We start from the raw sequence: 25,706 nt of genomic DNA on the forward strand, positions 1-25,706 counted from the left end.
TTATCCCTTTCTCAGTTCTTTATTTTTCATAGACTTACTTCTTTGACTTTTGACTAGGCATGCTGTTTTTGTTTTAGCTTGACGTTTTGCCTGAGAGTTCTTGACATTTGAACAAAATAATGTACACCATTTAAAAATATCTAGTCATTTCCTCACTGGCATTTGTGATGGTTTTGGCAGGTGGTGGGTGTCTCTGCTGTTCTCGGTACAGGCTTAGATGAACTCTTTGTGCAAGTTACCAGTGCTGCAGAAGAATATGAAAGGTGAGGAGAAAGAAGAATCCTATTGAGGATATTCTTAGTAACCTACAATTCTGATAATGATAGCAGTTTTACCAGGCCAAAGCATTTAGGTTTTCATAGCATATGTGTTATATTTGCCATGCAAATGTGTACAGGACGTGTACGTGTACATGTCTGGGTGACAATTCCCGTTAACCTTTTTTATTTAAATAGAGTTATAAAAGCTTCACTGCGTTGCTTGATTAAGCAGAGGGGTCATCATACTTTTTCTGTGAAGAGCCAGATAATAAATATTTTAGGTTTTATGAGCTATATAGTCTCTGTGGCATCTACTCAACTATGACATTATAGGACAGAAACATCTATAGACAATAAGTAAATGAATGGCATGAACATGTGTTCAATGAAACTTTATTGACAAAAACAAGTGGTGGGTTGAATCTGGCCTGAGTCTATGATTAAGAGCATATACTCTGGATTCAGACAGGTGTGGGTTGGACTTCTACTTCCTCAACTTAATAGCAAGTTTTCTGCATTTGTAGAATGGGGATAATAACATTTACTGCTAAGAGTGTTCTGAGGATTATTTGAGAAAATATATCCAAAGTATCTAGCACAATTATTGACATATATATATATATAGTAAGCACATATCGTAATAAGTGGTTGTTATAACTATTGTCAAGGTCACTACCGGAATTTACCTGAAGGAAAGTGTAGTCAGAGCACCTATACACTTTCCTTAGGCCAATGGCCTAATAGGCCGCTTATTAGCATGGTTCTTTGGGCTTCATATTTAGCGAAGATCCTAACAATGACATTATGATTTTCAGACACATTATCTTGATTTTGACTCATCAGACAAGGGTTTTTTTATGTTATCAAAGCCTCAGGAGAGACTATTTTCTGTATCCTTTCATTGTTGCCCAGGTAAACCACATCATTACTTGTTTGGTTTCTTGAGCCCAGTAGGTCGGGCTCCTTTTACTCATCTCAAACATTTATCCAAATGACAGTGAGCACATCAACCATGATCTCTTCAGTGTTAACCTTTCAGCCCAGCAGTCAGGATTTTGCCTCTGTTTATTTCTGAGTGGGATGGCGTGGGGAGCAGGCATCTTGGCTTTTAATTCCATAGGGGTGGAATCTCTTAGTGACCAACCAAGACGTGTTACATCTTGTATTCACTCAAGTAAGATCTTTTGTCATTTTCAGGGTTCTAGGAAAATAGAAGTGATGGGGGTGAGGGTGGCAGCTTGAGGCAGGAAAGATTATTAGGCAAAAGAGTTAAGAAAATGTTCCTCTTTCCAGGGAGTATCGTCCTGAATATGAACGCCTGAAGAAATCTGTGGTAAGAAAAAAAAAAAAATTTTTTTTTTCTATGTTTTAGGGCCATTTAAAAACAACATTAAACTATGTACTAATCCTGATGACATGTATGCATTTGTTTTGGCTCTCAGTATGTCTTTTAGATTCTTACTAATTTAGATTTGTAAATTTGCATATATTCCGGTCTGAATGCAGAAAGACCCCTTAATTATTTTTATTTTTTTTGTATTTGAATTTTTAAAAATCCGATTTTTCCTGTTATACATGCTGAGTCCTTCTGTGTCCCCCACCCCAACTCTCAGGTCCATTTAAAGGCTAGTTGTAGATCGTTCTTCTTTATTAAGAATAGAAAGGTGGCTTGCACCTCTTTTCCCAAATGATCCAGTGTTCTGCCACCATAGTCTGCACTGGGCCGTTTATTACGGAGCCTTTCAGCTATGTCTACTTGAGTGTTATTTTGATATGTTTCTGTGTCCAGTTTCTGAATCTCCTTATTCTGTCTGCAGAACCCTCCAGTGTGAACTTCTGCTGTAGTCTGGGCCCACCTACTCAGAGTGTCTGCCCTCGTGTCAGCCATCCATTATCTGCCTCAGCATTTACGTAGCCGCTCGTATTTATGTAATTTATGTAATACTAGAGGCTACTTAGTATTGTCTCCACTTAGAAACCTAGCTTCTAATTCGAGGTTCCAAAAAAATGCGGTGATGTTTTTCTCTCTGTACAAAGGCCAGTGCACAGAGCCAGCAGCAGAAAGAACAACTGGAACGCCTTCGGAAAGACATGGGTTCTGTGGCGTTGGACACAGGGACTGCCACAGGTAGGGGCGGGTCTCTTGGTGTTAGGAACTAAAAGGAGGGTACAGTTTTTTCTACTCAGCAGGAATGTTTTATATGTATGTATATGTATATGAAAGAGAAAAGGATAAAATAAATGTATTTTTTAAAATATGTGAATGAATGGATGAATGAATGATTTAGAAATGTGTAAACCCCTGAAAGTTATATACAGCTACACTTAGGGTTCTTCTTCAGGAAGTTTTTGCTTGGTTTGGCAAGATACTTGATGTCTACTTTATTATTTATTTAACAACCCCTAATTTCTTTTTTACTGTTTATTTTGACCTAATTTCAGATTTACAGAGAAGTTAACACACTTAGTACAAAGCATGGCGATACAGCCTTCAACTGGATTACCCAAATGTTATCATTCTACCACATTTACTTTATCCTTCTCTCTTTCTCATATATATGACATAAAATATTTATAAATATGTTTATATATTTATATATTTATAACTGTAAAGATATAGAAGTTGTGGTACAATGGATTGCTTTTGTGTGACCTTTCACTCCATGGACTTTTAACTCCCACCCAAGTGATTGGGCGAGACTGTACAAATAAGGGAATTGTGGCCCCCACCAAGGGAATTGGTCAGTTTTGCCATCCCACTAGACTTAAAATGAGCCATCCCAGAGGTGGGGAGGAGATGATTTCACTACCGCCACCAGAGAGGTGCCCAGAGTGGAACACGTCCCTTGGACCTGGGATCCTTGTGCTGGGAGGCTCCTGGAACCAGGAGACTGAGAAAGAGAGAGAGAGCGAGAACGAGAGAGAGCCATAACACTGAAGATGGTGAGAAGTGGTGGCAGAGAAATGGCGGCAGCGGAACCAGGAGACTGGCAGGAGATGGCCCAGCTCATGAGTGAGGAAGCTGAGTGCCTTCAGGCAGGAGGCTTGTTGGCAGAGTAGGGTGCCTCTGAGCATTTGGTGGAGCTGGGTTTACCAACCCAGGGAGCTAGAGCTGAACACTTTTGGACTGAGGCTTACTGGTAGAGTGGGGTACTTCTGGGCACTTACTGGCTGAGCTAAGGGAGTTTTGTAACACTTGCCTGAGGAGAGCAGAGGCCAGGCCGAGGGGCCAAGGGCCAGGGAGAGACCTGCCTGTGGGTATGGCTGAGAAGAGGCTGTCCAGTGAAAGAACTGTATTCTGAGCATTCCTAAACCCGAATTGTAACCTGTTACTTCCCTAATAAACCCCAAAATTTTGAGTATTGTTTGTGAGTTCAGTGTGGCCATCACACTGAGTTACTGAACTCAGCAAAAAAATAGATAGTGCAGTGGGAGTGACGATTGGTGTCAGAATTGGTAAAGATGGCGGAGAGGGGAGGCATGTCTGATATCTGCCTCATAGGAATCAGCTTTAGGCTGTTGATCTTGATTCTGCTTCCCTCTTGTGAAGCTAGAGGAGGTCAGACACTGCCCCTACAGCATTTTTACAGAAGTATTTATGTGTTATATATAGGGTTGCTATGAGTTGGAATTGACTCTACAGCAGTGGATTTGGATTTTTTTTTTTTGACGTACATGTATTACTGTTTTCTGAATCATTCAAGAGAATGCTAACATGACGCATCTTTACTCTTGAATACTTTTGGGTGTGTTTCCTAAAAACAAGGACATTATCTTATATAACCTCAGTGCAGTTATCAAATATAGGAAAGTAACATTGACACATACTGTTGTCTAATGTATTGACCTTATTGAGAGGTAGCCAGGTACCTTTTCTAGCGAGAGAAAATCCTGACTCTGCATTGCATTCAGTTGTCTTTACCCGTTGACGTTGAGTTGATTCTGACTCATAGCGACCCTGCAGGACAGAGTAGAGCTGCACCATTCAGTTTTCAAGGAGTGCCTGGTGGATTCAAACTGCTGACCTTCTGGTTAGCAGCTGTAACTCTTAACCACTATGCCACCAGTTGTCTTTAGTCTCCGTTACTCTGGAACAGTTCTTTAGTCTTTCTTTGTATTTCATGATGTTGAGATTTTTGAAGCATGCAGTACAGAACAGTTATTTTACAGCATGTTCCTCAGTTTGGATTTATCTGATGTTTCCTCGCGATTCGATTCAGGTGATGCATTTTGGGCAGAAGTTTATGGAAGTGAAGTTCTTTTCAGTGCATGATATTGAGGCACACGTGTTGATTTGTCCCATAACTGGTGGTGGTAACTTTGAGTACTTGGTTAAGGTGGTATCTGTAAAGTTTTTTCTATCGTAAATTTAATATTTTTCCCTTTATAATAAATATTTTGTGGGGTGATGCTTTGAAATTATATAAATATCTTCTAAATTCTCACCGTTATTTTTTTTGGTGGTTGTTTTTCATTATTTTTCGTATCTACTTAGTAGGGATATTACATTTTTCTGTGATATTTATTGCAATTATTTCCTCCCTGCTTGTCTTTGTTGATTTTTTTGTGGTGTTATTTTGCCATGCAAAAGTTTTTATTTTGTTTTGTTTTGATGTAGTCAAATGTATTTATCTTCTCTTATTGCATCTGAGTTTTGAGTTATAGTTAGAAAGCCTTTACTGACCTGTCATAGATTGAATTGTGTCCCCCAGAAATATCTGTTAACTTGGCCTAGGTCATGATTCCCATGTATGATTGTATGATTGTCTACCATTTTATCTTTTGATGTGATTTCCCTATATGTTATAAATCCTATCACTATGATGTAATAAGATTGATTAGTGGCAGTTATATGGATGAGGTCTATAACATTAGGTAGTGTCTTAAGCCAATCTCTTCTGAGATATAAAAGAGAGAAGCCAGCAGAGAGACATGGGGACCTCATACCACCAAGAATGAAGAGCAGGAGCATACATCTTTTGGGCCTGGGGTTCCTGCACTGAAAAGCTCCTCGACCAAAGGAAGACTGATGAAAAGTACCTTCTTCCACAGCCAAGAGAGAGAGAAAGCCTTCCCCTGGAGCTGGTTCCCTGAATTCAGACTTCTAGCCTACAGGACTGAGAGAATGAACTTCTCTTTGTTAAAGCCATCCACTTGTGGTATTTCTGTTATAGCAGCACTAGATGACTAAGACAGAATTTGGTACCAAGAGTGGGGTGCTGCTCTAACATATACCTAAGATGTGGAAGCGGTTTTGAAACTGAATGGACAGAGGACCAGCAGCAGCAGAGAAGATGGCAGCACCAGAACCAGGAGACCAGCACCAGAAAGCTCTGAAGCTGACCCATGGAGTGACAGAGCTGTGTGGCTGTGTGCAGGAGGCTCCCTGGCATAGTGGGGTGCCTCTGGGCACCTATTGGTGGAGTTAGGCTTGCTGACCCACGGAATGAGAAAGCTGAGTGCCTTCCAGCCAAAGCCTACTGGCAGACTGTGGTACCTCCAGGTACTTATTGTTGGAGCTACAGGGCTTTGGAACACTTGACCCAGCAGGGCAGATGCAGGTGTGAGGCCCGAGGAGCTGAGAGACCAAGAAACCAGGAAACAGAAGCTGAAGAGACAAGGAACACAGGAAGCTGCCTCAGTCTCAGAAGGTATGGCCTGGACCTCTGGGGTTTCAAAGGATGCATCCATAGCCTCTGGTGTTTCTAAGTGGAGTTGCCATTCAGATGGACTAGGAGAATGCTGCACCGAAAGCTGAGGGAGCAGAGTTGCCATCCCAGTGGGCCTGGAAGGCGGAGCTGAAACCTAGGGCCGAGGGGCCTCCACTCAGAATCTGGAGAGTGTGGACAATACCTAGAGTCTAAAGGGCAGGGCCATTGTGTAAATTGTCTCAGAGAACAGAGGATTATTTTCAAAGCCTTGAGGGCTAATGTCATGTGTTCTGCTGACTTGCTTGATGCCTGTTATTACTTCTTTTCCTCAAGTTTCTCCCATTTGTAATGAAAACGTACAGCTTGTGCCTGTTCTACTGTTGTACCTTTGGAAGCAGATAACTTGTATTCTAGATTTCATAGATGAGGAAAATTTTTGGATTTTGGACTTGGAATTGGTTTAAGACTTTTGCTGTAATGGTGTGAATATGTTTTACATGTGGCAAGGACATGAATTTTTAGGGGCCAAAGGGTGGAATGTTATGGATTGAATTATATCTGCCCAAAATATCTGTCAACTTGGTTAGGTCATGATTCACTTGTGTGATTGTCTTCCATTTTATCTTCTGATGTAATTTCCCTATATTTTGTAAATCCTATCACTATGATGTAATGAGATAGATTAAACCAAAAAACCAAACCAAACCCACTGCCATCAAGTCAATTCTGACTCATAGTGACCCTATAGGACAGAGAACTGCCTGCCCCATAGCAAGATGAGGTCTACAAGATTAGATAGTGTCTTTTTTTCCCAGAGTCACTTTATTTTATTTTTTTATTGTACTTTAGATGAAGGTTTACAGAACAAACTAGTTTCTCATCAAGCAGTTAGTACACACATTGTTCTATGACATTGGTTAAAACCCCATGACATGTCAACACTCTCCATTCTCTCAACTCTAGGTTCCCTATTACCAGCTTTCCTGTTCCCTCCAGCCTTCTAGTCCCTGCCCCAGGGCTGGTACGCCCCTTTAGTCTTGTTTTGTTCCATGGGCCTGTTCAATCTTTGGCTGAAGGGTGAGCCTCAGGAGTGACCTCATTACTGAGCTGAAAGGGTGTCCGGGGGCCATACTCTCAGAGTTTCTCCAGTCTCTGTCAGGCCAGCAAGACTGGTCTTTCTTTTTGAGTTAGAATTTTGTTCTACATTTTTCTCCAGATCTGTCCGGGACCCTTTATTGTGACCCCTCTCAGAGCAGTCAGTGGTGGTAGCCAGGCACCATCTCGCTGTACTGGACTCAGTCTGGTGGAGGCCGTGGTAGATGTTGTCCATTAGTCCTCTGGGCTAGTCTTTCCCTTGTATCTTTAGTTTTCTTCATTTGCCTTGGTCCCGAAGAGTTGAGACCAGTGGAGTATCCTAGATGGCCGCTGTCTTAGTCATCTAGTGCTGCTATAACAGAAATACCACAAGTGGATGGCTTTAACAAAGAGAATTTTATTCACTCACAGTCCAGTAGGCTAGAAGTCCGAATTCAGAGTGCTGGCTCCAGGGGAGTGCTCTCTGTGTTGGCTCTGGAGGAAGGTCTTTCTCATCAGTCTTCCCATGGTCTGGGAGCATCTCAGCTCAGGAACCTCAGGTCCAAAGGACACCCTTTGCTCCCAGCTCTGCTTTCTTGGCAGTATGAGGTTCCTACTCTGCTAGCTTCCCTTTCCTTTTATCTCTTGGAGCCCTGTCATTGGGTGCATAGATGTTTATTATGGTTAAATCTTCATGATGGATTGTCCCTTTAATCATTATATAGTGCCCTTTTTTGTCTTTTATGGTGAATTTTGTTTTAAAGTCTATTTTATCTGAGATTAGTATTACCACTTATGCTCTTTTTTGGCAGTTGTTTGCTGATACATTTTTTTCCATCCTTTGGTTTTTAATAAATTTACATCTTTGTTTCTAAGGTGTGTCTCTTGTAGACAGTATATTGATGGATCCTGCTTTTTTATCCATTCTGTCACTCTGTCTCTTTATGGGTGCATTTAGGCCGTTTACATTCAGTGCAATTATTGATAGATGTAAGTTTATTGCTGTCATTTTGTAGTTTTTTTTTGGTGGTGCTAACGTTTTCTTTGTTCCTCTTTACTCTCCTGTGCTGAGTTTCTTTTGTTTGTGGATTTCTTTTTCATTTCTTCTGTGTTTATTGGGACTTTATGTTTTTCTTCTTTGTTTTGATGATTAGGTTTGTTAACTTTCTTTGTGGTTATCTTGAAATCTACCCTTATCTTTCTAGGTTTGAACCAGTCTATTATTACTTGGTATTGCCTTGCTTTCTTCTCCATTAGAAAGTTCTATGCCGATAGTGATTTTTTGCCCTTTTATTGTTCTGATGTTGCTGTCATTTGCAGATTAACCTCTCTGGTTCCCTGTTGCAATTCTTTTGGTTTTGAATAGTTCTTGAGAGTTCATTTCCATGGTTGGAATCTGGCTGATACAATCTTGTGTCCTAGATTCAGGCTGTGGTCTCATGTTGTTTGTTCTCAGGTAAAATGACTTCCTTTAATAATTCTTGTAGGTTTGGTTTGGCTTTTACATATTCCCTTAATTTCTCTTTATCTAGAAATGTCCTAATTTCACCATAATATTTAAACGAGAGTTTTGCAGGATATATTATTCATGGTTGCCAGTGTTTTTCTTTCAAGGTTTTATATATATCATTCTGTTGCCTTCTTGCTTGCATGGTTTCTGTCAAATAACCAGAACTTAGCCTTATTGTTTCTCCTGTGTATGTGACTTTTTATTTTTGTTTTTTTGAGGTTCTGTGAGGATTTTTTCTTTGTCTTTGGTTTTAGCAAGTGTGATTATGATATGCCTTGGTAGTTTTCTTTTGTGGTCTCTCCTGTATGGTTTGTTGAGCTTTTCATCATTCATGTTATTAGGGAAATTTTCTGTCAGCAGTTCTTCAGTGATCCCTTCTGTGTTTTCTGTTTTCTCCCCCTGTTCTGGAACTCTGATTACTCGCAGATTTTTGCTTTTGTTGTATCCCACATAATTCTCAGGGTTTTCCCATTTTTTCTTCATTCTTTTTTCTAATTTTTCCTCAGCATTGTATTCAAGTGTTTGTCTTTGATTTCGCTGATCATGTCTTCCCTCATTTCTGACCTGTTCCTTAGCCCTTCTGTGACACTGTCCATTTCTGAAATCTTGTTCATCTTTTGGATTTCTAATTGTTATTTTTTTTATGATTTGTAGTTATGAATTTATTTTGGCATTTTGTTCCTGTATTATTTTCCTGAATTCTTCCATTTTTTTTGTCTGTATTTTCTTTGAATTGGTCTACCTTTTCAATAAATTTGTCTATTTTTACCTCATTTTTGTCTGCTGTTTGCTTCAACTCTTGGGTAGCTCTGAATATTAGAGATTTGGATTCCCTGTCAGGTAGCTCTAGTGCCTTTTCGTCTACTGTAAAGTCATCTGGTGTTTTATTTTGGATGCCTACTGGAATTGTACTGTCTTGTTTTTTAATATGTTTTGATATTGTCTGCTGTCTTCAGGACATTCAGTAGTTATTTTCTTCATTTCTTGATTGGAGATTTGTTTCTTTCATCCTGGTTTTTTGTTTTAATTGGTTATGTTTGGACAGGCAGGTTGTGGGTTCTTTGTTGTTTGCTCATCTGTAGTCACGATACTTTCACCTCCTTGTCCAGTGGGCCGGCCAGGATTCACCTCATCTATGGTGCAGCAGGGCAGGTCCAGCTGAAGTGGAGGGGCTGCGATTGGTTTTTTGTGGCACGTACTAGGGCCAATAGGGCAGGCCAGGAATCAGTGCCAGGCAGGTTCCGGTAGGCTGTGCCTGTGCTGCTCGGAGGTATGATATTCAGCACACGGTGCAGGTAGGCAGGAAAGAGGGGGTAGGTTGTGATGTATGGAGCTAGTATGGGTATGGGAAAGAGCTGAGAGAAAGAGGAGCCAAAAACCAAGAAACAGGGAAAAACAAACAAAAAGGGTGCAAAGGGAGCTTGCTGTTGGAGTGGAGAGATGAGAACCTGAGAAATGGAGAGAAGCAAAAACGGAAAAGAAAAAGGGAAAAATAACTAGATCAAAATTTGGAAAAGAAAAAAGAAAAGCCCCCAGGGGTCCCACCAGTGCAGCCTCGAAGACCAGGAAGCCTTCCAGGTTGTGCAGTATAGCCTGGCTAGAGGGGGTATAGATGTCACACAGCACCAGGTAGGTATTCAGGAGACTGGAAAAGAAGGTCAGTATAGACAGATAAGAACTGAGAAATGAAAGACAGGAAGAGAAAAAGAAGCAGAAAAAAGAAAGAAAAAAAAACGCCCCCAGGGATCCTGCCTAAGGGGCTGCGCAGACTGGGGGGAGTGGCTCCTAGGCCATGCAGTGCAGCCTGGCTAGAAGGGGCTCCCAAGTGCTAAAAGAGAAAGAAAACAAACACACAAAACAAAACAGCACAAAGCAAAACAAGCAAAAAAAAGCCCCAGGGGTCCTACCAGCCTCATGTCGTGGGCCAGGGGCGTGGATCCCTAGTCAAGTGGGCCTTCACAGCCTTTCAAGAAGAAGCAAAGATGGCACATGGAGCCAGGTGTTTGAGAGAAAGGAGGGGGAGGTGGTAGGAGGCACAGAAGAAACCAAAAGAGATGGAGAGAAGCAATACCAGCTCAAGGACTCGGCCATTGTGGACGGGGCAAATGCAAGTGGCCCGGGGTGGAAGCAGTTGCCTCCTGGCTGAGAGACTGACTGGTGGGAATCAGAGGAGGCTGAATGGGGAGGGGAAGTAGAGTGGGGATTACGAAGGCGTATATCGCTGGTTATCGGGTGCTATGTCTCCTGCTGGGAACTTTGTGAAGCTGCTTTCCCGTATTCCCTTGTCCACCGCTCTGTGATGTAGGTGCGGTGAATCCAAGTGTCGTGGACGCTGTACTTCCTGGCTCGCCAAGCCATGGCAGCCAGCCAGGAAGCTTGAAGGTAGAGCAGCAGGGAGAGAATGGGATGGAAAAGTGTGTATTGCTGGTTACCGGGTGCTCTGCCTCCTGCTGGGAACTCCATGAAGCTGCTTTCCCGCGCTCCCGGTCAGCCAGTCTCTGAGAGGAGTCCAAGGTGGTGAATCTGTTCTGTGTTAGCTGATAAGGAACCTCGGCACCTATCTCTCCTCACTCTCAGTCCTCTGTCAGTTTCTTATTCTGTTTGGTGTTTGGCTGAGTTTTTTATCTCTTCATTTGACCCTTCAGGTTCCAGGAATGACATTTGTCTCTGTTTTACTTAGTTTTTCGGGTCTTTGCTGTGGAGGGACGGCGTGATGCTTCTGTCTGTGGCACCATGTTCAGCCTCTAGGTAGTGTCTTAAGCCAGTCTCTTTTGACATATATAAGAGAGAAGTGAGCAGAGAGACATGGGGACTTCATACTACCAAGAACGAAGAGCAGGAGTGCATGTCCTTTGGACCAGGGGTCCTTGCACTGAGAAGCTACTCGACCAAAGGAAGTCTGATGACAAGGACCTTCTACCACAGCTGACAGAGAGAGAAAGCCTTCCATTGGAGCCGCTTACCTGAATTTGAACTTCTAGCCTACTGGACTGAGAGAATATACTTCTCTTTGTTAAAGCCATCCACTTGTGGTATTTCTGTTACAGCAGCAGTAGATGACTAAGATACTACCCTTGTTTTAAAGTTGATTTACACTCATGTTTTGTTGTAGTACTTGTATGGTTTCATTTTTTATACTAGATCCCTGATCTATTTAGACTTTATTCCTGGCTATGGTGTGAGAGGAAACCCTGGTGACGTAGTGGTTAAGTGCTACAGCTGCTAACCAAAGGGTCAGCAGTTCGAATCCACCAGGCGCTCCTTGGAAACTCCGTGGGGCAGTTTGACTCTGTCCTATAGGGTCGCTATGAGTTGAAATCAACTTGATGGTGCTGGGTTTGGTTTTTGTTTTTTTTATGGTGTGAGATATAGATCTATTTTACTTTGTTTATAAGTAGTTGTACCTGCACTATTTATTAAAAAGCCCAGCTTTGCCCCAGTAATTTGAAATGCTACCTTTATCATATGCTAAAATTCCCTGTATACTTGGGTGTATTTCTGGACTTTGTTTTATTCCACTGGAGTAAAATTTATGTGCCTATACCACACTGTGTTAATGATGTAGAGGCTTTAATATCTGATAGGGCTAGTCCTCCTCATACTTTTCTTTTTGGTGTTTTCCAGGCTACTTCTTACATATTTATTTTTCCACACGAACTTTAGTATCAACTTATCTAGCTCCTTAAAAAAAATTTTGTTACTTTTATTTGGATCTCCACTAATTAGGGAGAACTGACATCTGTATGATGTTGAGTCTTCCCATCCAAGAACAGGCAATATCTTTATATTTGTTCATGTTTACTTTTCTGTCTTTCAGGGGAGTTTTTAAGTTTTACTTATACAGCTTTTGCACATTTCTTGTTAAATTTCTTCCAAGGATGTTTGTTAATGTTGAAAATAGGATTTTCTGAACCATTTTATCCTCTAACAGGTTATGTTTGTGTATATGAAGGCTTTTGATCTTGGTATGTTGAATCATTTTACTCTGCTAAATTTATTGAATTTTTTTATTGCTTGAATTTTTATTGGTTTTATCATTGATTCTGCAGGGTTTACTAGGTTGGTGCTCATGTTTAAGTACAGTCCCCCATTTACCCATTCCCACATGCATATCCATGGGCTGCCTTCAGATGAGTGGTACAGGTCTGTTGCAGCTCTGTGGGTTCCTGCAACCAAATTGGATGTACTTTGGTTTTTTCTTCTCAACAGCAATATTAGCATTTTTTTTCTCAGACATATTTCTTAAAGTTGTTGTTGTTGTTAGGTGCCATCGAGTCAGTTCCGACTCATAGCGACCCTATGCACAACAGATCGAAACAGTGCCCAGTCCTGTGCCATCCTTAAAAGTCGTTGTTATGCTTGAGCTCATTGTTGCAGCCACTGTGTCAATCCACCTTGTTGAGGGTCTTCCTCTTTTCCTCTAACCCTGTACTCTGCCAGGCATGATGTCCTTCTCCAGGGACTGATGCCTCCTGACAACATGTCCAAAGTATGTAAGACGCAGTCTCACCATCCTTGCCTCTAAGGAGCATTCTGGCCGCACTTCTTCCAAGACAGATTTGTTCGTTCTTTTGGCAGTCCATGGTATGTTCAATATTCTTTGCCGACACCACAATTCAGAAGCATCAGTTCTTCTTCGGTCTTCCTTATTCATTGTCCAGCTTTCCCATGCATATGATGCGATTGACAATACCATGGCTTGGGTCAGGCGCACCTTAGTCTTCAGGGTGGCATCTTTACTCTTCAACACTTTAAAGAGGTCCTTTGCAGCAGATTTGCCCAATGCAGTACGTCTTTTGATGTCTTGACTGCTGCTTCCATGGGTGTTGATTTTGGATCCAAGTAAAATGAAATCCTTGACAACTTCAATCTTTTCTCCGTTTATCACGATGTTGCTCATTGGTCCAGTTGTGAGGATTTTTGTTTTCTTTATGTTGAGGTGTAATCTATACTGAAGGCTGTGGTCTTTGATCTTTATTAGTAAGTGCTTCAAGTCCTCTTCACTTTCAGCAAGCAAGGTTGTGTCATCCGCATAACACAGATTGTTAATGAGTCTTCCTCCAATCCTGATGCCTTGTTCTTCTTCATATAGTCCAGCTTCTCGGATTATTTTTTCAGCATACAGATTAAATAGGTATGGTGAAAGAATACAACCCTGACGCACACCTGTCCTCACTTTAAACCAATCAGTATCCCCTTGTTCTGTCCAAACAACTGCCTCTTGATCTATGTAAAGGTTCCTCATGAGCACTATTAAGTGTCCTGGAATTCCCATTCTTTGCAGTGTTATCCATAGTGTTTGTTATGATCCACACAGTCGAATGCCTTTGCATAGTCAATAAAACACAGGTAAACATTTCTTAAAGTAGTGAAGTTTATATTCATGAACGTTTTTGTTATGTATCTAGTAAAGAACTGCAAAGCCGCTTGGAGAAAATGTTGGGAACTGGCAGCGTTTAAGTAAACTCACCTGTGCCATTCTTGTTACACACCTCAACAACATGAATTTCTGTGTGCCATGGTCCTTTGGAATCATTTATGAATACATGAATGGCAGATGTTAAATCTGTCACAAAAAGTCTACTGTACTTCAGATACTCTGCCAACTCCCCATCTACTAAAGGTTGGGGGAGTTGCAGTAAATTTTTTGAGGAAAAATTATTTGACCTGCCCAGTTCTTGGTTGGGCACACAGTGAAGCACTGTCAGCATACCCTTTTTTTGTCCTTTTTCAGAGCCACAGGGACCCCTTGAGATTTGTGCCCCTTCAAGTTGTGGCCTTGAGCCACTCGTATTCTCCCTGTCCCCTGCACCCCCCGCCCCCGCCGCCGCCCAGCTCTCTCAAACTTCTAGGCTCCTGAATAGCGGTCATGTTCCTCCCAAGGAGTCCTGGGTGGCACAAATGGTTAAATGCTTGACTACTAAAAGAACGGTTGGTTGTTCAGACTCACCCAGAGACACCTTGAAAGAAAGGCCTGGTAATCTGCTTCTGAAAGGTCACAGCCTTGAAAACCCTATGAAGTGCAGTTCTACTCTTCACACACGGGGCTGTCATGAATCGGAACGGACTCAACAGTAAATGGTTTGGTTTTTTGGTTTATGTTCCTCTCATGGCTTTAGAATACTTGGCGTAATTTTAGGTTCTCATAGAGTTTAGGTTCTTGACCCTCTCAGGCTAAATCCTCTGCCCAGAAATTACTGGATTAGACTTTCACCTGATTATTGGAGCTTGTTCCTTACTCATTTTCCCTGAGTAGGCAATTTTATCTGTATAAATATATTCAGTTCTCCATTTTCCCCCTCCCTCCTTCTCTTGAATTTTTTTTTTTTTTCTCCTTCTCTTGAATACCCTGGCTGCTCCACTCTAGATCATTTCACACTGTTTTCTCTTCACACCCTTTGTGATCTTAGGTTTCCATCAGGAAGCTTCTTAGCAATCCACACTTTTACTCTTGGCTCATCAGCATACTGGGTCTGCTGAAATGTCTCTAGCCCTGATAGGAAAACTCATAGCCTCTTCCAGCTGTGAGCTAGTAAGAAAGAATGACTGCCACTAGACAAGATACTTGAGGATTATTTTCCTCATCTTAAAAGTGGGGCTTCTTGGGTTATTAGATCATGAAAGCACTTTGTGAGCAAAAGTACTATAGAAATGTTAAGTGGTATTAACAATACAGGAAACCCTGGTGGTGTAGTGGTTAAGTGCTACAGCTACTAAATAAGAGGTCGGCAGTTCAGATCCACCAGGTGCTCCTTGGAAACTCTATGGGGCAGTTCTACTCTGTCCTATAAAACCAAAATCCTATAGGGTTGCTGTAAGTTGGAATTGACTCGACGGCAGTGGGTTTGGTTTTTTTTTTTTTTTATTAATACACTTAAAAGAGGTAAGATCCTGCATTTGTATTTGTCACAACCTCTTTCATCGTGCCAATTTATAATTGTAGTTACTTACTGATTTAAAATCACCTTTTTGAGGAGTCACCTGTTCATGATGTGCCACTGATAGGTATGTTTTCTGTAGACAGCTCATCTCCTGTGCTGGACCCTTCGGACTTAATCCTGACCCGAGGAACCTTGGATGAAGAGGATGAGGAAGCAGACAGTGATACTGATGATATTGACCACAGAGGTGAGAGGAGGCTGAGGTGGCTCATGAAAACAATCAGCTACTGATCTCAAATTGTTTGCTCAGGAGCTTCTTGGTGGGAGGAAATCTTAAACATGAGCCAGTAAAGGGGAGAGAGGAGATGCTAAAGGATGTAGCACCAGCAAGGAGTTTTATATGCCGAGACTTCCCAGCCTTCCTAGTGAGTGATTAATATTGAACTGATTACAGGTCTTTTACTGGTCTCTTGTCATCTCATTTTTAGGGTCTAACTCAATTTGAGAAATCCAGGAGTTTTGTTTGTGGTGGTTATTGTTGTTTTAAGAATATATAAGGAGGCTGAAACCAGTCAGAAAGGACTGTAACTAACAGTGAGGATAGATTGGCTCTGGATTCCCAGAAGCATTCTACTTGGCATAGTTTTATGGGCTGTGAGCAGAATCTATTTCTTAGGTCCTAATTAGGACCAAAAAAAAAAAAAAAATTTTTTTTTTTTTTTTTTTTTAATTAGGACCAGGGGTAAACTTCTTACTCCTGTGTGCTGAGTGCTAACATGTAAATTTGCCTCATTTAATCAGATTTATTGAGGTATAATTTACAAAGAGTAAAACTTATCCTTTTAAAGTATATAGTTCGATGAGTTTTAATAAATATATACAGCCATGTAACCACCACCCCAGTGAAGGTATAGAACATTTCTGTCACCCTGAAGGAAACGCTGGTGGTGTAGTGGTTAAGAGATATGGCTGCTAACCAAAAGGTTAGCAGTTTGAATCCACCAGGCACTCCTTGGAAACTCTGTGGGGCAGTTCTACTCTGTCCTATAAGGTTGCTATGAGTCGGAATCAACTCAATGGCAACAGGTTTGGTTTTTTTGGTTTTGATCACCTTGAAATTGCCTCACGTCCCTTTTTATTCATTTATTTTTTTGGTTACTATTTTATTTTTATTGTGTTATTAGGCAAAAGTTTACAGAGAAAATTAGTTTCCCATTCTATAGTTTGTACATAAAATGTTCCATGACATTGGTTTCGTTCCCCACAGTGTGTCAGCACTCTCCCCATTTCTGTCCTAGGTTCCCTGTTTCCTTTTGTCCTGGTATTCTACCCCTTCCTGCCTTCTAATCTTTGCTTTTGGGCAAATGTTGCCCTTTTGATCTCGTATAATTCATTGATCTAAGGAGAATGTTCCCCTTGGGTATTATTGTTTATTTTATGGGCCTGTCTATGGTTTGGCTGAAAGGTGGTCTCCAGGGATGGTTTCAGTTCCAGTTCAGAAGGATATCTTAGGGCTATAGTCTCAGGGGTTCCTCCAGTCTCTGTCAGACCAGTAAGTGTGGTCTTTTTTTTGTGAATTTGACTTTTTGTTCTACAGTTTTTCTCCCCATGTGTCTGGGACCCTCTGTTGTAATCCCAGTTAGAGCGGTCGATTCGCTAGCCAGCACCATCTATTCTTTTGGTCTCAGGATCGTGTAGGCTGTGGTTTGTGTGGTCCCTTAGTCCTTTGGACTAATTGCTCCCTTGAGTCTTTGATTTTCTTCACTCACTTTTGCTCCGGACGGTAAGAGACCAATAATTATATCTTAGATGGCTGCTTACAAGCTTTTAAGACCCCAGATACTACTCACAAAAGTATAGGATTCAGAACTTTGTCTTTATGAACTATGTTGTGCCAAAAAATATCCACTACCAAACTATATCTGCAGGAGGGTTCGTTCCCTTACATACTCCCACACCTCTTGGTGTACCCATCTACCCATTCAAAAATTATTGTTTGTTAATACTATTGTTGCAGGGTTGTCTGTGCTATAGTAATTACTGTTGTTGCCCTATTTTCTTGCGTTCCTCTCAGTGTCCTCCCATGCCCTGGTCATATTTTGCTGACTTCCACCATATTGTGATTGCCTTTCACTTCATTAACACATGTCTTCTGAGTCAGAATCAACTTGATGGCAATGGGTTTAGTTTTTTTTTTTCCTGTCTATTTGGTAATTTCCCCTCCTTCCCCCTCCTGTCCCTGGTAACCATTAAAGAATGTTTTATTTATGTATTTATTTATATTTCTGTGTGTAAACTTTTTCTTTCTTTATAATAGTGGTCGCATACAACATTTGTCCTTTTGTGATTGACTTACAAAATTCATCCGCGTTGTGAGATGTTTTGCTGATTAGTCATTATTCTTTATTGTCACGTACTATTCCATTGTATGTATGTACCACAGTTTGTTAATCTATTCATCTGTTAATAGGCACTTAGGTTGTTTGCATCTTTTTGCTATTGTGAATAATGCAGTGAACACGGGTGTGCATATATCTATTCATGTCACAGTTCATTTCTTTAGGGTATATACTTAGGAGTGGGATTGCTGAGTCATATGGTATTTCTACTTCTAACTTTTTATGAAGTACCATACCGTTTTCCATAGTGGTTTGTACTATTTACATTCCCACCAACAGTGTATAAGAGTTTCATTTTCTCCACAACCTCTCCAGCATTTCTCATGTTGTATTTTTTTGATGAGTGGCAGTAGTGTCAGGGTGAGATGTAGTTTTGATTTGCATCTCTCTAATGGCTAATGATGGTGAGCATTACTTCATGCGTTTGTTAGCTGTCTGAATGTCTTTTTTGGTGAAGTGTCTGTTCATATCCTTTGCCCATTTTTTAATGGATTGTTTGTCTTTTTGTTGCTAAGGTGTTGAAGTTTTCTATAAATTTTAGAGATTAGACCCTTGTCAGGTATGTCATAGCCAAAATTTTTTTCCAAGTCTGTAGGTTCTCTTTTTATTCTTTTGGAGAAGTCTTTTGATATGTATAAGTGTTTAATTTTTAGGAGATCTCATTTATCTAGTTTATCTGCTGTTTGTATATTTTTAGTTATGTTTGATATACTATTTATGCCATATATCAGGGCCCCTAGCTTTGTCCCTATTTTTCTTCCATGATCTTTAGAGTTTTAGGTTTTATATTTAGGTCTTTGATCCATTTTTTTTTTTAGTTTGTTTTTGTGTGTGGTGTGAGGTATGTGTCCTGTTTTATCTTTTTACAAATGGACATCCAGTTTTGCCAGCACCATTTGTTAAAGTGACTGTCTTTTCTGCACTGAATGGACTTTGAACCCTCATCAAAGATCAGCTGTCCATTGATGGATGGATTTACATCTGGGTTCTCAATTCTGTTCCATTGGTCTATGTGTCTTTTGTTGTACCAGTACCAGGCTACTACCATGGCTATATAGTATTTTCTAAGATCAGGTAGTGTGGGGCCTCCAAATTGTTCTTCTTCAGTAATGCTTTACTTAGCTGGGGCCCCTTTCCTTTCCATATAAAGTTGGTGAATGCTGTTGGAATTTGGAGTGGGATTGTGTTACATCTGTAGATTGCTCTGGGTAGGACTGACGTTTTCATGGTGTCGAGCCTTCCTATTCGTGAGCATGGTATGGTTTTCCATTTATGTAGGTCTCTTTTGGTTTCTTGGAGTAGTGTTTTGTAGTTTTCTTGTGTGTAGGTCTTTTACATGCCTGGTTAGATTTATTCCTAAATACCTTATCTTTGTGGAAGCCATGATGGTGTGGTGGTTAAGTGCTACAGCTGCTAACCGAAAGGTCAGCAGTTCGAATCCACCAGGTGCTTCTTGGAAACTCTATGGGGCAGTTCTACTCTGTCCTATAGGGTTGCAACAAGTTGGAATCGACTGATGGCAACGGGTTTTTTTTTTTATCTTTTGTGGGCTATTGTAAATGGTATTGTTTTCCTCATTTCCTTTTTGAAGTTGTCTTTGTTGCTGTAGAGGAATTCAAATGATTTTTGTATGTTGATCTTGTATCCTGGTGCTTTGCTAATCCTTCTGTTAGTTCCAGTAGATTTCTTGTGGAATCTTTGGGTTTTCTATGAATAGGCCTATGTCATCTGTGAATAGGGATAATCTAACTTCTTCCTTACCAATTTGGATGCCCTTTGTTTCTTTTTCTTGTCTTAATGCTCTAGCTAGGACTTCCAGCACAATATTGAATAAGAGTAGTAACAAAGGGTATCTTTGTCTTGTTCCCGTTCTTAAAGGGAATGCTTTAAGTCTCTATTATTTCTGGGGCAGTTCTACTCTGTCCTATAGGGCTGCTATAAGTTGGAATCGACTTGACGGCACTGGGTTTTGGGTTATTATTTCAGTTGAGAATAATGGTGGATGTTGTTTTTGTATAAATGCTCTTTATTATGTTGAGGAATTTCCCTTCCATTCCTATTTTGCTGAGTGTTTTTATCATGAATGGGTGTTGGGCTTTATCAAATGCCTTTTCATCTTCAATTGAGATGATCATGTGATTCTTTTATTTATGTGGTGAGTTGTGTTAATTGATTTTCTAATGTTGAATCATCCTTGCATACCTGGTATGAATCCCTCTTGGTCGTGATGTATTATTTTTTTGATATGCTGTTGAAGTCTATTGGCTAGAATTCTGTTGAGAATTTTGGCACCTGTATTCATGAGTGATATTGATCTGTAGTTTTCTTTTTTTGTGGTATTTTTGCCTGACTTTGGTATCAGGGTTATGTTGGCTTCATTGAATGAATTTGAGAGTATTCCTTCCTTTTCTGTACTCTGGAATAGTTTTGAGTAGTATTTGCATGAGCTCTTTTCTGAATGTTTGGTGGAATTCTCCAGTGAAGCTCTTTGGGCTGGGGCATTTTGTTGTTGTTTTGTAGTTTTTTTTTTAAACCTCTTCTATCTCGTTTTGTTACGGGCCTGTTCAGTTTTTCTACCTCAGTTTGTGTTAGTTTAGGTAGGTATTGTGTTTCAAAAAATTTGTCCATTTCCTCTAGGTTTTCAAATTGGTTGTAGTACAACTTTTCAGAGTATTCTGTTGTGATCCTTTTTATTTCACTTGGTTCTGTTATAATGTCATCTATCTCATTTCTTACTCAAGTTGTTTGCTTCCTCAAGTGTTTTACTTTGTCAGTTTGGCCAACTGTTTGTCAGCTTTGTTGATCCTTTCAAAGAACCAACTTCTGGTCTTGTTGATTCTGTTGTTTTTTATTCATTTATTTCTGCTCTAATCTTTACTATTTCCTTACTTCTTGTGACTGTGAGCTTCTTTTGCTGCTCTGTTTATATTTGTTTGAGTTGCAGGGTTAATGTTTTGATTTTGGACCTTTTTGGATGTGTGCATTTATTGCTATAAATTCATCTCTGAGCACTGCTTTTGCTGTCTCCCAAAGGTTTTGGTAAGATATGTTTTCATTCTTACTTGATTCTAGGAATGTTTTGATTCCATCTTTGATTTCTTCTGTTACTCAGTTGTTTTTAAGGTGTTATTCAGTTTCCATGTATTTGATTGTTTTTTCCTTGCTATTCATGTTATTGATTTCTACTTTTATGGCGTTGTGATCAGTGGATGTGCTTTGTATCATTTCGATGTTTTGGATTTTGTTAAGGCTTTCTTTGTGACCTAAAATGCGGTCTATTCTGGAGAATGTTCCATGTTCGTTAGAAAAGAATATATATTTTGCTACTGTTGGGTGGAGTGTTCTGTGAATGCCTATGCGATCGAATTGGTTGATTGTGGCATTTAGATCTTCTGTATCTTTGTTGAGTTTATTTTTAGATGTCCTGTTCTTCACCAGAAGTGACTGTTGAAGTATCCTACTACTGTTGTGGAACTGTTTCTTTTTTTAATGCCATTTGAGTTTATCTATTGTGGAACATTGTCATTGGGTATGTATGTATTTATCATGGTTATGTCCTCTTGGCAGATTGACCCTCTAATCATTATATAACGTCCTTCCTTATCTTTTATAGTGGATTTTTCCTTAAACCAAAAAACCAAACCTGTTGCCATCGAGTTGATTCCAACTCATAGCAACCCTATAGGACAGAGTAGAACTGCCCTATAGGGTTTCCAAGGAGCAGCTGATGGATTTGAACTGCCAGCCTAATGCCTAACCACAGTGCCAGCAGGGCTCAGGATTTTTCCTTAAAGTCTGTCTTATCAGAGGTTAATATTGCTGCGCTTACTGGTTATTGTTTGCTTGATATATTTTTATAGCCTAATGCCTAACCACAGTGCCAGCAGGGCTCAGGATTTTTCCTTAAAGTCTGTCTTATCAGAGGTTAATATTGCTGCGCTTTTTGGTTATTGTTTGCTTGATATATTTTTTTCAATCCTTTGAGTTTTAGTTTGTTTTTATGTGTTTGTGTCTAAGCTGTGTCTCTTACAGACAGCGTATTGATGGGTCATATTTTCTTATTCACTCTGCTGCTCTCTGCCTCTTTATTGGTGCATATAAACCATTTATATTTACTGTGATTATCAATAGGTATGAATTTACTGGTGTCATTTTGTTACGGTTTTTTTTTTGTGGTACTGACAGTTTCTTTGTTCTGCTCAATTTTCTGTGCTGAGTTCTTGTGGATTTTCTTCTCATTTCTTTTATTGTTGTTGGTTTTATGATTACTGTGTCTTCGTGTTTTTCTTCTTTTTTATTTTGATGAGTAGGTTTGTTAACTTTCTTTGTGGGTACTTTGAAATTTGGCTTTATCTTCCTAAGTTCAAACCAGTCTTTTATTTTTTTTTATTTGTACATTAGATGAAGGTTTACAGAGCAAACTAGTTTCTCATTTAACAATACCCATATTGTTTTGTGACATTGGTTGCCAACCCCATGACATGTCAACTCTCTCTCCTTCTCAACCTTGCACTCCCATTGCCACCTTTCCTATCCCGTCCTGCCTTCTCATCCTTGCCCCTGGGCTGGTGTGCTCATTTAGTCCTATTTTGTTTTATGTGCCTGTCTAATCTTTGGCTGAAGGATGGACCAGTCTTATTTCTTGGTATCACCTTGAATTCCTGTCCATATGAAAGTTCTATAATTACACCACTTATTCCCTCTTTTTTGTTTTGACGTACACATTTATAGAATGTCATCTCCTGTTCTCTGTTTTCAGTTTTGTTTTATTTTTGAGAATTCTTTATTTCAGTTGTCTTGTGTCCTTGTCTGATGTTTTTTGTTCTCTGACTGAAGGACTCCCTATAATATTTCTTGTAAGGTTGGTCTTGTTTTTTACAAATTCCCTTCATTTCTGTTTACCTGGAAATGTCCTAATTATGCCATCGTATTTGAAAGACAGTTTTTCTGTGTATTTAATTCTTGGTTGGCACCCTTGCCTAAGCTGGGAGCCACAGACTAGAGGAGCCTGCCTCTTCATTCAGCAGCTCACCCTTGGGGCCCGTGGACCTACAGCAGCTCCTATTCCCTCGAGCCACCTGTACTGGGGGCCCAAGGGCCAGCAGTGCCTCCTATTCCCTCTAGCCACCCACCTGAGGACCAATGGTGCCCCCTACTCCCTACAGCCACCTGTGCCAGGGACCTGAGGACCTGCAGTGCCTCCTACTCCCTACTGCCACTTGTGTTGGGCTGGCAGCAGCCCCCCCGCCGTCCGTGACATGCTTTAGCAGGCAGGGGTACATCCTCCAACCAGGTACTTGTGAACAGGTGACATCCCCTTGCTGCGCCCTCACATCACATCCCCACTGCAAATAGAGTCTTGTGCCCACTCCAAATACCCCATGCAGCCTTCACCGCCAAGGACCATCAGTGGTGCACAAGATGCTGTGGGTGGGGTGTGTGCACTTAACTTTAGCAGGGCAGGAAGCAATCTTGCCTGGTTCTGGATTAAGTGTAGAGTTGCTCATGCCTGACTGTACCAGGTGATGGGGGTTTCGCCTGGGAACGCTCCTTGCTTTGTCTCAATATGACCACACTGTGCAGGTTCGGCTAGCAGAGCACTGGTGATCCATAATTCTCTGTGTCTGCTGTTTTTATGCTATCTCTTCTTCAACTTGGTGCTCGGTGTGATTCTTCGGCTTTGTCTTTGATGCTCAGGTTCCAAAGTTGTCGTCTATATCCAATTCACTTGTTTTCTCAGGTCTTTGTTATAAGAGGGACGCTATGAAGCATCTCACTACTTCCCCATCTTGTAACCTCTTCATGCTCCTTTTTAGTCATTCCCCTTTCCGTACATCTTGCCCCCGGCAACCACTGCTTTCATTTCTGTTCCTATAATCCTGCCTTTCCCAGAATGTCATACAAGTAGAATCACACAGTATTTAGCCCTTTACATTTGACTTCTTTCACTGAGCAAAATGCTTTTGAGATCTGTCCATGTTGTTGCATGTATCAGTAGGTGTTTTATTTTTTTGTGTAATATTCCATTATGTGGATTTATCATAATTTGTTTATCCATTCACCAGTTGAAGAACATTTGAGAAGTTTCCAGATTTTTGCTACTATGAATAAAGCTGCTGTAAGCATTCAGTGAAGTCTTTGTGTGGACGTGTTTCATTTCTCTTGAATAAAAACACCTTGGGACTGGGGCTTCATTATAACTACTCTGTGAGGAAGGTATTTTCCCCACTTAACAGATAAAAAAAACTGTAAATTTTGGGCAACATGATAAACAGAGCATGCTTCTGGGACACATTTCCTTATTAGGAGAAGTGAGCACTTTGTTTCTTAGATGGGAGGGTGATAGCAGCTCTAATTCAGGTGTCTGATGGGGGAGATTTACAAAGCATTGCCCTTTTCTGCTTGCAGTTACAGAGGAAAGCCACGAAGAGCCAGCGTTCCGGAATTTTATGCAAGAATCAATGACACAGTACTGGAAGAGGAGCAACAAATAGGGGAGAGACTTGAAGAAATGTCAGTTGTTTCTAGAAGTCCCAAATTTTGGAACTTTGTGTGAAAGAACTATCCTTACCTCTCTGACTGGGGGCTACCAGAAAGGACAGTTTTTTTCAGAGTAGCAGAAGTCCCTTACTAGAGAAATCAGACTCAGATGAAACCAGGAATAGAAGACCCTTGGACCTGGAAGGTAGATAATGATTTCTCCTAACCTTCCCCTTGGAAGGAAATACTGACTGCTCTTGGAAGCTGATGTCCCTTCAAGCCTGAAACTTAAGTTTTATCATTTAGAACTCAAGTACTTTTGCTGCTGGTGGATTAATGAGAGAGTACTTATTTACTGTTGGTGACCCCTTTAAATCTCTTGTAGGCTGGATCTATAGTTTCTACTTTCCCAGCACCTTGCCCTGGACCCTTCACTATGAATTCCCCTCCTATTTGGAGAAAGGGAGAGGGGAAACATAAGCTGCCCAGGGTGGGAGTGGTGTCTCCTGGCAACCCGTTAGTGTTGGTATGAAATGTGGCTTAAACTGAATAGCTTATCATAGGACTCCAGGTCTGTTGAAGGAAGTAGGCAAAACACATGATTAATGCTTTTGATGGTGACTTGGATGAAGTATTTTTCAGTTTATCTTTGTAAGCCGGTCTGTCATGATTTCAGATTAGAAAATTATATTATCTCAAATAGATGCACGTTTCCTGTTCAGCAGGGAGGATTAATGCCACATGCCCAAACCTGTCTCAATAAGGCGGTGTTTACTGAAGTTTCCTGTGTGCATATATACCTAGTAACCAGGGTCAGAGCCAGGCCCTGGTCTGTATTATACTTTGAACTGAACTAAGCAAAACATGTTGGTGATTTACTCAAATGCCATGGATTTGGGTCATGTGCACATTCCATATGTGATAGCTGTGGTAAGAGTCTACCCTGCCTCCACATTCTTCACAGTATCTTAAAACAGTGTATTTCTCTCAAGAATCTATCCCTGCCTTATCTGTACTCCAGCTCAGTGATTCTCAAAGGGTGGTCCCTGGAACAGGAATATCAGCAGCATCAGAAACTTGTTAGAAATGCAAATTCCTAGGCCCCACTCCAGACCTGTTAAATTGAACTCTGGGTGTGGGGCCCAAGCTGTTTGAATAAGCCCTCTAGGTGATCCTGGTGCATGTGAAGTCCGAGAACCAACCGCTGCTCAAATTCACAGCTCATGGCAAACCTCCAGGCCTTGTGAACCTCAGGTACCAACTCCTCAGGTAACCTGACTTTTAAAACTTGGGATATCAAAGTACCCTAATCTCACATCAGCTGGTGCCTATTCTCTAATTTAAATACTCTAAAGCAATAAAAGTCTTTATTTTACCATGAAGTATTTCAATATTGTATACCTAGGGGGAACCACTGATTTAAAAATTTGAACAATTTGCCAAAAAAAAAA

General features: G+C 40.6%; 1 protein-coding gene across 1 annotated transcript in view; it reads left to right on the forward strand.

Annotated features, from left to right (window-relative positions):
- Positions 1–25,682, forward strand: part of GPN1 (GPN-loop GTPase 1) — a 47,150-nt gene extending 21,468 nt beyond the window's left edge. Inside the window, exons 10-14 of the mRNA XM_049904728.1 lie at positions 181–263; positions 1,554–1,593; positions 2,298–2,388; positions 15,516–15,623; positions 24,184–25,682. Coding sequence (XP_049760685.1) covers positions 181–263; positions 1,554–1,593; positions 2,298–2,388; positions 15,516–15,623; positions 24,184–24,269 — 408 coding nt within the window. The 3' untranslated portion in view covers positions 24,270–25,682. The remainder of the gene's footprint in view (positions 1–180; positions 264–1,553; positions 1,594–2,297; positions 2,389–15,515; positions 15,624–24,183) is intronic.
- The last annotated feature ends 24 nt before the right edge of the window (positions 25,683–25,706 follow it).

This window comes from Elephas maximus, chromosome 12 (assembly GCF_024166365.1).
Source record: "Elephas maximus indicus isolate mEleMax1 chromosome 12, mEleMax1 primary haplotype, whole genome shotgun sequence".
Taxonomy (NCBI): domain Eukaryota; kingdom Metazoa; phylum Chordata; class Mammalia; order Proboscidea; family Elephantidae; genus Elephas; species Elephas maximus.